This window comes from Barbus barbus (genome assembly GCF_936440315.1).
Source record: "Barbus barbus genome assembly, chromosome: 9".
Lineage (NCBI taxonomy): Eukaryota > Metazoa > Chordata > Actinopteri > Cypriniformes > Cyprinidae > Barbus > Barbus barbus.
In genome coordinates, this window is record NC_136737.1 from 6,951,112 (window position 1) to 6,969,702 (window position 18,591).

Consider the following 18,591-nt stretch of genomic DNA (forward strand, 5'->3'; position numbering starts at 1 on the left):
TGCTCCTGATATTAAAAATAATGATAATTACATTTTTGTGTTTGGAGAAAGAGCACATCATATTCTGTCTAAGAACAGTTAATTCGTTTTTTTTTTTATTATTTATAAGAAAATCAATCAGTAGCATGTAAAGCAATATGATTATTCAAACTGGGAATACATTTTATACAGAAAGCGAGCAAAGAGCGTTCCCACCACTGAAGCCATCAATGACTAGCGTGAGGTATGCACTCTCACAAAAACTCCTTTTAGGATTAGAGGTGTATGTAACAAACTACATACTCCATTACATTTACTTGAGTAACTTTTTAGGAAAATATGTACTCTTTAAGGAATACGCCACCCCAAAATCAAAATTTTGTCATTAATCACTTATCCCCCATGTCATTCCAAGCCCGTAAAAGCTTTGTTCATCCTCGCAGCACAATTTCAGATATGTTAGATGAAAACCAGGAGGCTTGTAACTGTCTCATTGACTGCCAAACGATTTCCACTGTCAAGGTCCAGAAAAGTATGAAAAACATCATCAGAATAGTCCATCTGCCATCAGTGGTTTAACTGTTATTTTACGAAGCTACGAGAATACTTTTTGCACGCAAAGAAAATAAAAATAACGACTTTATTCAATAATTCGTCTCCTCTGTGTCTCTCCTCATCACCGTAGCACCATTTTGGAGAATATCTGCTGGATGCAAACTACGTACGCTCTTCTGTCAGCCGCGATACATTTTCTAGGTGTATTTACGATTTGATTTGAACACAAATAGCTCTTCCTAGAGCGTTCAGTATATATTCTCCAAAATGGCGCTACGATGATGGGGAGGGACACCGAGACAAATTATAGAATAAAGTCATTATTTTTATTTTCTTTGCGTACAAAAAGTATTCTCGTTGCTTCATTAAATTCAGATTGAACCACTGAAGCGGGTGGACTGTTCTGAAAATGTTTTTCATACTTTTCTGTGCCAGTGTAATTTACTTGGCAGTCAATGGGACAGTCACAAGCCTCCTGGTTTTCATCCAAAATATCTTAAAATTGTGTTTCAAAGACAAACAAAGCTTTTACGGGTTTGGAACGACATGGGGGTAAGTGATTAATGACAAAATTTAAATTTTGGGGTGGAGTACCCCTTTAAGAGATTTAAATGTGGGTACTTTTAAAAATAAAAAAAAGAGAAAAACCCTGGGTAAAAATGTGGGTAACCAATATTAAGTCAATGGGGGCCACCAGCTGTTTGGTTACATGCATTCTTCAAACACATCATGGGTGAAAAAGGTGACAAAGACATGCAATCCACCCCCCCCCCCCCCCCCCAAAAAAAAAAATTACAACACTTATAAAATATTTAAAAGCCTTATTATTTTTAACTTTAGAATTGTGCAGTAAAATTCACTTTAAAACGTCACTATTCATTCAAGGAGATGACGAAAAAATGTGCCAAAAAAAACCTGGTGGAAAACAAAGACTTTTGAGAGGATAATTAGCCTGAGGATAGGCTTATAAAATCTTAAACTAGTTGTTTTTAATTAAAGGAATCAGTTATTTAGAATAATAAGACATTTGGGCTGTTACCAAGCAAATTAAATCAATATCAACAAAATTCATCTTTGCAATGCAGAGGAAACACAAAAGCTTAATCTGAAGTGACATTTAGATGTATTTAGACACTGTTTAATGCAGGACATGAATGCATTTAACCTGCAGTTACAAATACAGAAATAATGTTTTAATATACAATACATGAAATGTTGAATACTCATTTGAAATTATAAAACAAAGATCAAAAGATACTTTAAATGTTAAATTAAAATCGCCAGTAGGTGTCACCAAGTCACTGTTAATAAGTGAATCATTGCGATTGAACGGAATCATTTAAACGGTCTTATCTGCTAGACTTCAGAGCACTCTGTAGGAGTGTTTTGTTTGGTTTTTGGCTAAATACTGATAATGTCAAATCGCACATCGTTAAAACAACAATTACGATATTATAGCAGACGATATTTTTCGCACACTCTGCACCACTGTGTTTTTTTATATGTAACTCTGTCTAATACAAGTTTTTGTACTTCGCTTGCTATGTGAGTGCCTTGCTATGTGGATTTTTTGTTTTGCAATGGAATCCACTTTTTGTTTTTGACATATTGTTCCCGCTCTGGAGCACCCATAGTCACGCTTGTGATCACTTGATGCGCCCCTGGTCTAGATCATTTTCTTCTTTGGTACATATATTGTTCTCATCATGCCAGAAAACTTTCTAATTTACAGTCATTACCTACAATCAACAGGAAGTTGGCTATTTTGATTTGAATGTGGATTTTTGGAAAAACATGGCTGTGAATTAATGCATACTTCTCAGAGGATAATTACACTATGCACACCAACTACATGTTTTTGTCTACATGATGCCAAAACATTGTGGAACTTAAATTGCAAACGCCTTTTGGATAGCTTGAACTGTGTTGAAATGGCGATTTATTAAAATGATAGTAAAAATAAGAAACCGTAATCGTCTTTTTTGTAAAGTGCATTATCCAAACTCTTCAAAACGTTTTACTTACAGAAAACAAGTCATTCTGAGGAAATATGCTTAGTTTTCATGAATTAACAAAGCTCTATGGATAACAGAAAATTAAAAAAACTTCTAATATCACTCTACTTCTAAGTCTGTATGGGGGGTGTGGGGTTGAGAGTGTGTGTTGAGTGTGGGGGAGCCACCAAACCTGACCCTAACCTTACCTGTATCCCACCTCAACAGCAGCAAAAGTGTATTGCAACACAATATGACCACAATAGGTACATTGTATTTATTTTTTGATGCAAGTGCATAGTAGTTAAGGCCACCTAATATAAAGTGGGACCCAAAAATATATTCTTCAAATTCTCCCACTGCTGGAGGTAAGCAGATTCAATATATATATAATATTCCAGTGATTGCTGTGGTGTTGAGTGTAGCTGATGGTGAAATGTACTCACCTGAGTATCTTCAGCTCACACACAGGATTCTTCAGTCCCTCACAGATCTCTTTGACTCCTGAGTCCAGCAGACGGCTGTTGTTCAGGTTAATCTCTTTCAAGATGGTTTTGGAGGAGAGAACAGTAGCTAGAGCTGAGCAGTTTTTCTCTGTCAGCTCACAATTATTCAGCCTAAATACAAAAACAGCATTCAACCCATATTCAACACACATCAGATCAACAGGTCTTCATATCTGATGATACATGTAACAGACAGTTTTTAAAATGATGAACAGAGAAGTTATTCTCACATAATTTTCTCCACTTTGCTATGAGTGTCCATCAAAAGAGCAGAGAGCTTCTCCCAGTCCAGATCTTCTAATTTATCTTCACTCAGATTCAGTTCTTGCAGTAATAATGGACTTCTACCCAGAACTTCAGTGAGATACTCACACACTTCCTCTGCAGCAGGACTTTTCAAAAACCTAGAGGAAGAAGATAATAATTTCATATTAGATAGTTTTATTACAATTCATACATTTCAAGGATGATACAACAACTGATGATTCTCAGCGCTTAGTGGCGAATATCTATACTTGCGCATTTTAAATGCTCAGTGTGATGTGTGGCCAAGTATTATATCTCATACTCCCATGAATTTGTGCTCTGCATTTTAACCTTCTAGCTAGTGTCACACAGAAGACATCAGTGGCTTATTTTTAAATGTCTGAAAGCAATTATCACCTGATGGTCTTCAATTGGCAGCATCCTTCCTGTAGTAAATCAATGAGCTCCTTCACTCCTGATTGTCCAGGATCATTTCCTGTGAGATCCAGCTCTATCAGGTGCGAAGGGTTTGATCTCAGAGCTGAAGCCAGAGCTTTATATCCTTTTTCTGTGATACTGCAGTCTGACAGTCTGTATATATATATATATATATATATATATATATAAAAAGTGTTACGTACTTAATATTCTATGCTAAATAAACACAATTGATATGAATAGAGTGATAAATCATTATTTAAATCTTAAGAAAGAAAAAAATAAATGGAAAGCACAAAAAATATCCTACTAAATTGTGTTTCAATATTGACAGAATTCTCACCCCATAGATAAGCAACAAATTCTTTAATGATATCATCCGTTTCATTTGAATTTTTATATTTCATATAATATTTAAAGATAACAATGTAAGACGTCAAACAAAAAACTCTGTCATGACAGTCAATCAAATTGACATTTACAAATGTATATTATGTAGAAATGTAGACAAATAAAAGCACACACTTCAGTGTCTTCAATCTGCACTGAGGATTTGTCAACAGAGGACAGATCTTCTGTATTCCTGAGTCTCCTAGTTTATTCCCACTCAGATCCAGCTCTATCAGGTTTGAAGGATTTGAATTAAATGCTGAAGTCAGAGCAGCACAACCTTCTGCTGTGATCCTGTTATTATTCAGCCTGTAGAGAAAGAAAACTGTTTGTATAAATCTGAAAGCCTTCTTTTATGAACAACAACAGTCTTAGTTGCTTCTGCGTGTATTATTGTCATTTGTAGGTTACTCTGGATAGAAGTGTCCACTAAATTAATAAATGTAAAATGTTCATGTAAGCACTTATTTAATGTACAATACAAAATAAATGTTATATATTAAAGATACTTCAATGCAAAGAATAAATATGAAAATTTTGTGAAATACTCACATCAATGTGGTAAGTTTACAGTGTGTATCCTGCAGTAGTGCAGCGATCTGATTCACTTGTGTGTCTCCTATTTTACATGAATGTAGATTCAACTTTCTCAGGAGTAACGGGGTTTTACCCACAATTTCAGTCACATACTGACAGGCTTCATCTGCAGCAGGACCCAAAAACCTGCAGAAGAGAAGATGATGCAAGATTAAACTCAGTTCTCAAATAAACCTTGTGTAATGAAAAAAAAATCAGCAGTCGTTGCTGATGAAAACCATTTTACGTGATTTTTTGTTTGAAATTGCTTTGTCAGCTCTGATGCTGCAACACACTGTGCAGCTTGTTGTTTTACTGAAATAGTATTTCTATAAATTTTTCACCTGCATACAATTTATTTTGTATTATTTCATCATGTCTCACCTCAGTGTCTTCAGTTGACAGCTTGGATCCTGTATTAAATCATTGAGCTCCTTCACTCCTGATTGTCCAGGATCATTTCCAGTGAGATCCAGCTCTATCAGGTGTGAAGGGTTTGATCTCAGAGCTGAAGCCAGAGCTTTATAACCTTCTTCAGTGATACTACAGTCTGAAAGTCTACAGAAAAAAAAGGAAAAAAAGTTTTATAACAATCAAAATGTATCCTTAATATAAATAAAACAATTAGTATTATGAAAAAACTAATTTAAAAATTTAAATAAATAAAAAGTTAACTGCAATTAAACAATGGGTTATTAAACTCACCTCAGTTTCTTCAGTGTACAGTTTGTATTTTCTAACCCGTTCTGGAGTTTCTTCACTCCTGAATCCTGCAGATTATTGTTGCTCATGTCAAGTTCTTTCAGACTGGTGTTTGATCTCAGGACCGTAGCGAGAGCTGAACAGTTTTCCTCTGTTATACCACAGTCACGCAGCCTAAAATTATGAACATGAGAGGAAGAATTTACAAACACAGTGCATGTTACTTATATTTAGTGATCACTGAGAATTGTTGTGTTTTGGTCCCTGTAAATTGACTTTTACAGTAACAGGATGCACATAGGATGAATGTGCAGTAATAATAATAAAAAAAACACAATACTCACATCAGTTAAAAGTAATAAATTATTAAAAGTAATATAACATTTAAAAATTATCTAAAATACTCACGTCAGTGTGTTGAGTTTACAGTGTTTATCCTGCAGAAGAGCAGAAATCTGATTCACTCGTGTGTCTCCTAGTTCACGTTCACTCAGATTCAGTTCTCTCAAGAGTAACGGGTCTTTGCCCTCAACTCCAGTCAAATACTGACAGGCTTCAACTGCAGAAGGATTCTGTAACAACCTGGAGGCAGTAGAAGTACACTGACATTTCACAACTGTACTTGCAGAGCTGTCTTCGGCAATAATGAAGATCATCTTGATACGCATGGTAGGCTATTCCACATCAAACTGAACATAAAACAGTGCAACCAAATGCTACTGAATGATTATTCATGTACATTTACTCATTAAGCAGATGATTTTAGGAATTTTATCATATGGGACTTCATATTTTCCATACACTAGTCTAAAAAGCACTTCTATAGAAAACAGCTTTTCTGCTGTCTTTATAGAAATGTTCATCATTACATTTTAACACAACTTTTTTATCCAAAAGATGTGGTGACCTAGGTGTGTCTAAGTGGCGCAGACAGATAAAAGACGGTTTGGTGGTCCAATTTTCCTTTAGTCAAAATCTTAAAACCATTACACTCACCTCAGTATCTTCAGTTGACAGCTTGGATCATGTAGTAAATCATTGAGCTCCTTCACTCCTGATTGTCCAGGATCATTTCCAGTGAGATCCAACTCTATCAGGTGTGAAGGATTTAATCTCAGAGCTGAAGCCAGAGCTTTATAACCTTCTTCAGTGATACTGCAATCTGAAAATCTGCAGAAAATAAATCCATGAATTACAATTATCAATTAATAACATTGCAATTAATAATGCTGCTCAAAGATGACACACATTTTTACATTTACATTCCAAAGCGATTTATAATTGCGGAATACCTCAAGCGATTAATCTTAAAGAGGCAATAGACACAGGAAGTGCTCGTAATACCAAGTTTCCAGAATTGTTCAAATAAGTACAAGCTAGACAGGGAAAGATTAAAGAACAGATAAAAAGTTGTTGTTTATTTAGAATTAAGTCAAATAGTGATGAAAGAGATGAGTTTTCAGCTGTTGCTTGAAAATTGTCAGGGAATCAGCATTCCAGATAGGGGTGGGAAGATAATTCCACCAGCCAGGAACAGTGAACAAAAATGTTCTGGAAAGTGATTTTGTGCCTCTCTGTGATGGTACCATGAGGAGTCGCTCACTAGTGGATCTCAGACTTCTGGAGGGAATGCAGATTCATAATAGTGAGTGGAAGTAGGCTGGTGCTGCGCCTGTGGCCGTTTTATATTTAAGCATCAGCATCTTGAACTTGATGCGAGCCACAACAGGCAACCAGTGCAGGGAGATAAAGAAAGGTGTGATGTAGGCCCTTTTGGGCTTGTTGAAAACCAGTCGTGCCGCTCCATTCTGAATCATTTGTAGAGGTTTAATTGTGTATGGTGGAAGTCCAGCTAGAAGAGCATTGCAGAAGTCCAGCCTAGAAATGACAAGGACCTGGACAAGAAGCTGTTCAGCATTCTCTGTTAAGAAGGGCCTGATCTTTCTGATGTTGTGCAATGCAAACCTGTAAGATTGAGTAGTTTTTGCAATGTAGTCTTTGAAAGTCAGCTGGTCACCAAAGATTGCACCAAGATTTCTGACCGAACTTGATGGGGTAATTGTTGATGAACCTAACTGGATGGTGAAGACATACTGTAGAGTTGGGGTGGCAGGGAAGACAAGGAGCTCAGTCTTTGGCAGATTGAGCTGTGAGGGATGTTCTTTCATCCATCCATCCGGAGATGTCCGCCAGGTAGCCTGAGATATTCTGTGCAGCTACCGTTGGATCATCTAGTTGAAATGAAAGATAGAACTGTGTATCATCAGCATAGCAATGGTAGGAGAAGCCATGTGCCTGTATGATGGGTCCCAGTCTTGTAGTGTATATGGAGAAGAGGAGGGGTCCAAGAACTGATCCCTGAGGAATCCCCAGTGACCAGTTGAAGTGCTTTGGATGCCTCCCCTCCCCAGGCCACCCTGAAAGACCTAACAACGAGGTAGGATTCAAACCAAAGAAGTGGAATCCCTGTGATGAGAGGTGGACAGGAGAATCTGATGATTCTAAGTGTCAAAAGCGGCAGATAGCTTCAGCATAATAAGAATTGTTGATTTGGAATCAGCTTTTCCAATCCACAAGGCTTCAGTGACTGACAGTAGCGCAGTTTCAGTTGAATGGCCACTCCTGAAACCTGACTGGTTAACGTCCAGTTGGTTGTTCTAGGAAATAAATAATTATAACTGGTTAAAAACAACTTGCTCGAGTGTTTTGGCTATGAATGGAAGGAGAGAGACAGGTCTGTAGCCATCTATAAGTGAAGTGTTTAATGTGGGTTTTTTAAGCAGTGGGGTTACACAAGCCTGCCAGAATGTTGTCAGCAATACAATTGTGTGTGTAAATTAAGTCAAGTTGGTTGTCTGATTTGTGAGTGTTTGTAGTTGTAAGGCATCTGAAATCAAATGAAGCTGGGAGTGAATGGAAGTCTGCAGCATAAGGCTTGTCCAGATAAATGTCGGCAAAGACTAAAAGTGGACTGGCATCCTCCCAGAATGAGGACATTCCTCTAGGAATGTGCCCAGTAGGGGAGAGTGGGTTGAGTATTTCTAATTGTAAGAAATGAGCAGACCAGTGCCCCCACCCCTCCCAACCTGACGAGGGCCGAGAGGCTGGCAGGAAGCAGGGGCAGAGGGGCAGAAGATGGCAGAGGACATATGAGAGGAAGTGGGAGAGGGAGGCAGGGAGGGCACATAAATGTCACAGGGAGCTCAGGAGATGCAGGAGAGCTGGACGGAACCAGCGGAGACTCAGGAGTCTCATAGGAATACTTATTGATAATTCCAACCAGGAAGGAGATCTTTAAATCTGGGGGCAAGTAATCAAGATTGATGGCCAAAGAGATGGCCATCACATGTGTTCCACGCTGGAAATCACGAGCTTCCTTAGACTGATTTTTCTTCCACATAGAAGACAGGCCAGATTGAAATTCCTTTGTTCACAGAACATGTCCTTTAGGTCCTACACAAAACTTCAAAGAGACTTTCTTTTCCATATGCACCTAAAAATCATCTTAAAGACTTATTAGCAACCAATAATTTCTATGCATAACTCCATATCATGTATGTAATCCACATAATTAACTATCATGTTTTAATCACATATTGTGTATGTCTTTTTAATAACTATTGAACGACTTTAAAGTATCATATTCGTGTTTGGTATGTATGAGTTTGAAAAATCATGCTTTAAATGTTTATTCCAATCAATTATTTGTCAAATGTATCATAGTCTTGTTATAGAAGTCATGTCCAAAATTATATTCTACAAGAGTGTTTAAAATTTGGACAATGTGACTGACCACGACATGTTGATTTATTGATTGGGTGGAGAGACAGAGCAATACCCGAGCCAGGACAGTATCTAATTGGTCAAGACAAGCATTTGGAGGTGTCTAAAAGCCGAGTTTAAAATCGGACACCATTAAACTCTTTCAGTTCTGTTCAGGTCTATGCAATAGCACATATTGCTGTAAAATTGGGATATCACGTTTTCATTCTTTCCTTACTTTCTCTCTTTCTGCAACGTGTAAATGTATGAATGTGTGTGTCCATGTGTTAGATTAGTTTACATGTCTTTGATTTATCAAATAGTCATATTTATATTGAAAAGAGAAGTATCTTGTGTTTTGTGCTTAAAATTTAATGTCTTAAACTGCTGATCTTGTTATTGTGTTATTTAATAGTGTTTTCACTATATTTTGGATTTTAATATCCAGTGCAGAGTTGATGTTACGGCTCGTCCACTGAATCATTGCTGACTCAGTGATCAGCTGTGAAAAACTCATTCTGTTCAAAATCCCTATAAAATGATTCCCTTTGAGACAAATTGATTTGTTTCCTTTAAATGACGTTACCTTTTACAACACACACACACACACACAAACAACAACAACAAAAACATATTTTTCAAATTTTCCCACTGCTGGAAGTGAGCAGATCCAATAAATATAAAATATTCCAGTGATTGCTGTGGTGTTGAGTGTAGCTGATGGTGAAATGTACTCACTTGAGTATCTTCAGCTCACACATAGGATTCTTCAGTCCCTCACAGATCTCTTTGACTCCTGAGTCCTGCAGATGGCTGTTGTTCAGGTTCAGCTCTCTTAGGATGGATTTGGAGGAAAGAACAGTAGCTAGAACTGAGCATATTGTCCATGTCAGCTCACACTTATTCAGTCTGAACACACACACACACACACACACACAAACAGCATTATTTATTATTCAGCACATATTTAACACACATCAGATCTTCATATCTGCTCACACATGAGACTCACAGTCCTTTATGAAGAATAAACAGAGAAATGATAATGTACTGTAAAAATCATGTTAACTTACATGATTTTCTCCACTTTGCTATGAGAGTCCATCAAAAGATCAGAGAGCTTCTCCCAATACAGGTTTCGTAATTTATTTTCACTCAGATCCAGTTCTTTCAATAATAATGGACTTTTACCCAGAACTTTAGTGAGATGATTACATACTTCCTGGGCATCATTACTTTTCAAAAACCTAAAGGATGTAGAAAATAATTTTAGATTAGATAATCCTGTCACAATTCATGCAGTTTCCATCTTGCTTACATTTACATTTATTCATTTAGCTGACGCTTTTATCCAAAGCGACTTACAATTGCTATATATGTCAGAGGTCGCACGCCTCTGGAGCAACTAGGGGGTTAATTGTCTTGCTCAGGGACACATTGGTGTCTCACAGTGGATTCGAACCCGGGTCTCTCACACCAAAGGCATGTGTCTTATCCACTGCGCCATCACCACCCTGCTTATGCAGTATGAGTAGGCTACACCCAGTGTTGGTAACGGAATTCTCTGCTCTTAGTGGCTAATATCAATACCATCAATAACATCAATATAAATTGTGCTGCTATCTAGTAGTATTAACCAGAGTGACTTTTTGTTGTTTTGGTGTTGCCAGTCAACACCAGCATTTTGTATGCTTTTCACAAAATTTCCCAGGAAAAATTGTAAGACAATCTTGCCGAAGATTCCAATATTGCCAAATTAAAAGAGTTTGGGCATGTTATGGGCCCCAAGATGCCCCAGAGTTGAAAAAACAATTATGTAGGAAAACAATAGGGCCCTTCACCCCCTATGGGCTTTGAGATCAGAAATATCTGCAATACCTTGCAATTTTGTGAAAATAAGTAAAATGAAAACAAAAATGAAAACAAGTATATCAAATTTCAGAACATGCATTTTTAATGAATTAAACTGAATTATTGATATCAAAAATGAAAATTTTTACTAGTAGTAATTCAACTGTTGATATCAAGAATATAAATTTGCATTAGTAACCACCAGATTACTGATATCAAAAATAAAGGTTTTTACTAGTAAGAATTGTATTTCTGATTTGTAAAATTGGAATTTAAACTAGTAAGAAATCGATTCTTGATATCAACAATTGAATTTAAACAATTGAATTTGGCGATATTTAACTAGTGAAAATACAATTACAGATATCAATAATTTTTTAACTACTGAAAATTGAATTGTTGATATCAAGAATTAACATTTTTTACTAGTGGAAATGTAATTGCTGATATCAAAAATAGCCATTGTTACTAGCAGAAATTCAATTCTTGATACCAAAAATTTGTCACGGTTCAGGGTGCCTTCTCGGCTCCTCGTGCTGTCTGGGTTGTCCTGTCTTGTTCGGCAGCTCGTGGTCTGGGCAATCAGTGCTGATCGTGCAGCGGGAGGGCACAGATCACGAGCTGACTCTCCCCCACGTGTCGCTCATTCCCCCACTCCCATATATGTCCCTGTTTTTCCATTCCTCGTTTGTGAGTAGATTGTTTTGTCCGTATTCGTGTTGTGTGTTATGAGAATCTCACTTCTCAATTTCTGACTCTCTGTTTAAGTGTTTAATTTGACACTGTGAAGACCATTTCAAAATATATGTAAGGTGTTGCATTGTGTTGGAAGTCATTTAATCAGGATCATCTTCTGAATATAACGATATGCAATTTTCATGTATGAGTGAATGCAAGAAATATAGAAAATCAAGTTACGATACAAATCGTTGCAAAGCAGCTCTACAGGAAATTATGTTTAGACAATATATTTATAGATATTAAGCCATATTAATATATGCAAATGATGTAATTACTCATGTTTTTACATTATATCACAAAACTCATTTCAGAGTCATGAAATACATGTGTGACTGAGTAGAATTTATTTAAATTACAATTCAGTAAATTCCTCTTTGTGTAATTCAATTCGACACTTGCACATTTCAGCCCTCTACCTAGTTTCACACAGCTAAAAACACATTGATGGCTTATTTTGAAATCTTTGAAAACATTCATCACCTGATGGTCTTTAATGTACAGTGTCCATCCAGTAGTACATCATTGAGCTCCTTCACTCCTGATTGTCCAGGATTATTTCTTGTGAGATCCAGCTCTATCAAGTGTGAAGGGTTTGATCTCAGAGCTGAAGCCAGAGCTTTATAACCTTCTTCAGTGATACTGCAGTTTGAAAGTCTGTAATATATTTAAAAAAAAAATACTGTTAAGTTCTGTAAGTTCTATGCCAAATAAACTAAACTGATATCAGTTTAGTTAATAATAAAAAATTGCCATGATAGCATGAAACATATCTACTATTATACATATGTAACAGACCGAAGTCTGTTACATAGCTACTTGTACACTTAAGTACAATCTTGATACACTTTATTTTAAGTCGCCTGTGTAATATTCTGTAATTGTAATGCAATTAGGAATGTACTACATGTATTTAAGCTGTGTACTGGTGGGTTAAATCAAACTAAGATGCAGCTGGATAAGGTGTACAGTATAGATACACATGAAGTACACTTAAGTACAATCTTGATACACTTTATTTTAAGTAGCTTAAGTCAGTCTACTTACATTTATAATTATGTTGTATAAAGTCTGCAACACACATGTAACAATATTTTGGTTACATAAGTGACTGTGTAACAGACACGGTCTGTTACATATGTGTAACAGTAGCTGCCTATTACATCTACATAATTACAAACTGTGATTACAGGCTGTTCCATAACTTAGTTACATGATAAATACATTTTGTTTCATGTTAGTACAACGTCTACTACTAAGTACTTAACTAGGTAATTACTCTGTATTATGGACACCTTAAAATAAAGTGTTACTGAAAACACTTTTGCTGCTATTGAGGTGGGATACAGGTAAGGTTAGGAGCAGGTTTGGTGGTATGGTTAGGTTTAAGGGGTAAAGGCTGGGTCAACAATGTAATTATAGATGTAACTACAGAAATTAATTACAAATGTAATTGCAGGTATTTGTACACAATAAGTGCATATGTACACAATATCAAATTATTAATTTAAATGTAAGTAAGTATATAGTAGTACACTTAATATAAAATGGATCCTATATATGCAACAAATACCTTAATGATAACATCTGCTTAATTTGAATTTTTATTTTTCATAAATTATTTAAGGATACGTAGGGTAAGTAGTCAAACAAAAAGTCTCTCATGACAGTCAAGCTAATCAAATTGACATTTACAAATATATGTAGAAATGTAGATAAATAAAGACACGCACTTCAGTGTCTTCAATCTGCACTGAGGATTTGTCAACAGAGGACAGATCTTCTGTATTCCCAAGTTTCCTAGTTTATTCCCACTCAGGTCCAGCTCTATCAGGTTTGAAGGATTTGAATTAAATGCTGAAGTCAGAGCAGCAAAACCTTCTGCTGTGATCCTGTTATTATTCAGCCTGTAGAGAAAGAAAACTGTTTGTATAAATCGGAAAGCCTTCTTTAATGAACAACAACAGTCTTAGTTGCTTCTGCGTGTATTATTGTCATTTGTAAGTTACTCTGGATAAAAGTGTCCACTAAATTAATAAATGTAAAATGTTCATGAAACCACTTATTTAATGTACAATACAAAAGAAATGGTATAGATTAAAGATACTTAAATGCATAGTATAAATATGAAAATGTTGTGCAATGCTCACGTCAATTTGTCAAGTTTACAGTGTTTATCCTGCAGTAGTGCAGCGATCTGATTCACTCGTTTGTCTCCTAGTTTATTTTTCAGCAGATTCAGCTCTCTCAGGAGTAACGGGTCTGTATCCACAATTCCTTTCACATACTGACAGGCTTCATCTGCAGCAGGACCCAAAAACCTGCAGAAGATATGATGATGCAGGATTCAACTCAGTTCTCAAATAAATCTTAATGAAAAAAAACAAAACAAAAACAGCACTTGGTGCTGATGAAAACCATTTTACATGATTTTTTGTTTTTTAGCTGTGATGCTACAACACATTGTGCAGCTTGTTGTTTTACTGAAATAATATTCTATAAATTATTCACCTTCATATAATTTGTTTTGTATTATTTCATCATGTCTCACCTCAGTGTCTTCAGTTGACAGCTTGGATCCTGTAGTAAATCATTGAGCTCCTTCACTCCTGATTGTCCAGGATCATTTCCTGTGAGATCCAGCTCTATCAGGTGTGAAGGGTTTGATCTCAGAGCTGAAGCCAGAGCTTTATAACCTTCTTCTGTTATGCTACAGTTAGAGAGTCTAGAACAGGAATGAAAATGAATTCAAGAAAAGACCTGTAAAAGATTAATCCTTAAAGCGGACATAGGATTTAAATGTGTCTTGGCAGTGTGTGTACACAACCACTATATTATGATAAAAATCCACCCAGTGCCTTTTTAAATCCACACAAATCATAATCACTTCCTCAGAGCAAGCCACTCACAGATTCTTGGCAAAGTGACGTCACTTTGCACAGGCCCCTCCCACAACTGTTGATGGGCACTGCAGTTATAGCATAGACCTGCTCTGAGAGAGCTGTAAACAGTCTGTCATTGATTTGATGCCGGAGCTGGTGTAGACAAGAATGTCTCAGATTAAGCGACTGAGGTGTTTTGTTGTTGGATGTAATAATGACCGTAGAGTAGCAGTCGTCATTTACTCCCGAAATCTGAGCCGCTGAAGACGCAGAGCAGGGGCGGACAGGGGCTAAAAAGTGGCCCTGGACTTTCTGGCACAGAGAGCCCCATCACACCCGGTCCGGAACACATCATAAAACCACCAGCTAATAAATAACACAATTCAGAAATAAAAATGCTATCTATTTTATTATTATTATTATTGAAATTATTATTATTATCATTAACATTAATAAATGACTGGCACTTTTACATTATAATTAGTATTTTCTGGTTTATATGACAAATAGTAAATAATATAGAAGAATTTACACATCTTTTTCAGAGAGACAGTTTAATACCACTAACGTTAAATATAATATCCGTCCACAACGCTCTGCTTAAAAGACTTGAAAATTGTATGGTGCATTTCTATTGGTCCTTTAGAAATCATTCTGATATGCTAATTTCTGATTATTATCAATGTTGAAAAAAAGTTGTGCTGCTTCATATTTTTATGTAAAATGTGATAAATTACTATTTAGTAAGGGTTATATTTAAAAATATATACTATTATTCAACAAGGTTGCATTAAATTGATTTAAGTGACAGTAAAGTTATTTATACTTATCAAAAATGTATTATATTTGAGATAAATGTTGTTCTTTAACTTTGTATTCATTAAATAATCATGAAAAAGCTGAAGTATCACAGTTTCCACAAAAAAAATATTAAGTAAAAACAGTTTTCAATATTGAAAACTCCCGGTGCTCCAGATGGCCAGTCCGCCACTGACGCAGAGTATTACTTTATTTTTGATGGGAATGCGCCTCCTTATCTACCGAAATGTGTTTGTTTGCACAAATCATTTTACTCCAGACTACTTTCTGAACAAGGGACAATTTAAGGCAGGTTTTGCTAAAAAGTTCAAACTCAAGGATGGAACAGTACCCACTGTTCGTGATCCAGCTGCAATTAAGTCCCAAACTTTATATTATATCCAAAGCGACTTACATTGCATTCAAGTTACAGTTTTTACATTTTATCTGCTCTTGCTTTCCCTGGGAATCGAACCTATGGCCTTGGCGTTGCTAGCGCCATGCTCTACTATTTGAGCTACAGGAACGCTTGGCTTTCAACGAACAAACACCTGGCTGCTATCCACCCAGGCCTACCACCATAGAGTTCTGATTCTACACCTCCATTACAGCAGAGAGGATGAAGTGTCCTGTGAAGGAGATGTGTCCTCAAAATGCACCAAGGTTTGTGACAAAGGGTTTAATGAGAAATCATGCTCTAAAATATACTTTGTGAATGTTTATCCTGCTAAAATCCCTGACGAAAGCAAGCAGTTGAAGCATGCTGAAATTACTGCTCCTGCTAAGAATATACATAATAAGGGTACGCATTAAGTCCACAGACAACTTAGCGGTCCTTGTGATGCAGCATATGCCTACAAATTGGAACTTGGTTGGATCATTGTGCAAAAAGTTTGCCAAGAGAAGTGTCACAAGCCTTTTCCAGTGAAAATGGTGCCAGTACAAAATGGCGCCGCTGTGTTCGGACGCCGTTCAGGCCGCTCCGCTGAGATTTTGCTTCAACTTACTTTTTTACTTTCTCTTTTTACACATTTCACGTCGGCACTGATCACCTACAACACAGAAACTGGTTGAAATGAACTACAGTGCTCTACTGAACTACAGCTTGGTGTCAAGTCCTTTTATTGAGTGTAAGTGTTTAGCTGGATACAAAACCAGTACAGTGGTTGTTACGCAAATTATATACCTTCTATTCTAGTCACATTGGTGTGAACTAGCAGGTTAAACTATTTCTACACTAGAGGCAAACAGTGTAGCACATTGTGTTAAAGGCACATAGAAAAAATTCTAAACATTGATTCTCTCTATACTGGATGCACTGTCTAAACTGGAGTTCTGACAGCAAACAGAAGTTCCATTCTTGCACACATTTGCTCTACTTCCCACACCAGGACAAATAGATATGGAATGGAATGTTTGATTAGATAGTGAAAAGCTATACAACTAAATTTAAATTCAATGGTGAAATGTACTCACTTGAGTATCTTCAGCTCACACACAGGATTCTTCAGTCCCTCACAGATCTCTTTGAGTCCTGAGTCCAGCAGACAGGTGTTGTTCAGGTTAATCTCTTTCAAGATGGTTTTGGAGGAGAGAACCGTAGCTAGAACCGAACAGCTTTTATCTGTCAGCTCACAATTATTCACACTAAACACAAAAACAGCATTTTTTATTATACAGCACATATTCAGCACACACCTGATCATCACTGATTTGCTTACACATGACTAACGGTCTTTCATTATAATAAAAAAAGTTATAATGAATAAAATCATGTTAACTCACTTAATTCTCTCCACCTTGCTATGAGAGTCCATCAAAAGAGTAGATAGCTTTCCCCCATCCAAGGCTCCTAATATATCTCCACTCAGATCCAGTTCTTTCAGTAATAATGGACTTGTACCCAGAACTTCAGTGAGATACTCACACACTTCCTGTGCACAAGGACATTGCAGAAACCTACAGAAAGATGATAAGATTTGTAGATTAGTCAGTCTTATGTTATTTCCCCTTTTGCAGTTAAGACTAATGGCTCTAGTTTCAATTAACAAAATGCAAAGTAAAAAAAAAAAGTACAACTGGATAACTTAGTAGTTCTGTGGATAATATGCTAAATTCAGTGTTGAGTGCATGACGTTTTGGAGTTTTATTGTTCTAAGAGCAATTCAATAAAAATATTTACAATTTAGAATATAATTTCATGTGTTTTCTATGAAAACTTGGGTGCTGGACAAAATTTTGAATTGCAGTACAATTCTCTTCTTGAAATTAAAATTGTACATTGGTCCATCTGACCACATCTGCCTAGTTTTTTTATTCAGTTGATATCTCATCTGCTGCTTATTTTAAAATCTGTGTGTATTTCAATATGATTTTATCACCTGACGGTACAGTGTCCATCCTGTAGTAAATCATTGAGCTCCTTCACTCCTGATTGTCCAGGATCATTTCCAGTGAGATCCAGCTCTATCGGGTGTGAAGGGTTTGATCTCAGAGCTGAAGCCAGAGCTTTATAACCTTCTTCAGTGATATTGCAGTCTGAAAATCTAGAAAATAAATAAAAATGAAACATTCAGTTGATGAATCAATTATTCTACACAGTGTACTAAAAACACAAATCCATAAAAAGCAAGCAGCTTGTGAACTCTTTTCAATTAATTTTCAAAGAAAAACTGATGACTGAATACAATCAAAGACCAGTAGAAGCCAGAGCTTTATAACCTTATTCTGTTACACTACAGATAGAGTCTAGAACAAGATTGAAAATGTAACTTTCAAATGTATAATCTGTTCGTCGATAAAACACCTGTACAAGATTAATCACTAAAAAGAAACAGTTAATTAATTGTGTTCCTTGAACACATGAATTTAAACAATAACTGAATATGAAGGCAAACAAAGGCCCAGAGACCATTCATTTGTTAGACATCAACTCACCTGAGTTTCTCTAGTTTACAGTTCTCTTTCAGTCCATCAGAGAGCAGCTTCACTCCCGAATCATGCAGATTGTTGTTGCTCAGGTCAAGATCCTTCAGACTGCTGGAGTCTGAACTGAGAACTGAAGCAAGATCTGAACAGCTTTTCTCTGTTAGATCACACTTACTGAGCCTGGAAATAATAAACAGCCATACTGAAGGAGATACACAACTGAAGCATTACAGCTGCAAGCAGTAG

General features: G+C 36.4%; 1 protein-coding gene across 4 annotated transcripts in view; it reads right to left on the minus strand.

Moving 5' to 3' along the window:
* Window positions 1-18,591, minus strand: part of LOC306874979 (uncharacterized protein) — a 46,444-nt gene that overhangs the window by 9,992 nt on the left and 17,861 nt on the right. For 2 of the 4 annotated variants that reach the window (XM_079425320.1, XM_079425319.1), the window contains 13 exons: window positions 18,355-18,525; window positions 12,221-12,394; window positions 10,222-10,395; window positions 9,887-10,057; window positions 6,383-6,556; window positions 5,795-5,968; window positions 5,390-5,560; window positions 5,069-5,242; window positions 4,661-4,831; window positions 4,244-4,417; window positions 3,698-3,871; window positions 3,265-3,438; window positions 2,975-3,145 (listed from right to left, as the gene is read on the minus strand). In XM_079425320.1, the coding sequence (XP_079281446.1) occupies window positions 2,975-3,145; window positions 3,265-3,438; window positions 3,698-3,871; window positions 4,244-4,417; window positions 4,661-4,831; window positions 5,069-5,242; window positions 5,390-5,560; window positions 5,795-5,968; window positions 6,383-6,556; window positions 9,887-10,057; window positions 10,222-10,395; window positions 12,221-12,394; window positions 18,355-18,525 (2,247 nt within the window). Of the gene's footprint in view, window positions 1-2,974; window positions 3,146-3,264; window positions 3,439-3,697; window positions 3,872-4,243; window positions 4,418-4,660; window positions 4,832-5,068; window positions 5,243-5,389; window positions 5,561-5,794; window positions 5,969-6,382; window positions 6,557-9,886; window positions 10,058-10,221; window positions 10,396-12,220; window positions 12,395-13,470; window positions 13,645-13,887; window positions 14,059-14,288; window positions 14,463-16,893; window positions 17,065-17,202; window positions 17,377-17,798; window positions 17,964-18,354; window positions 18,526-18,591 lie in introns of all 4 variants that reach the window. The other 2 variants (XM_079425318.1, XM_079425321.1) reach the window with 2 other exon arrangements.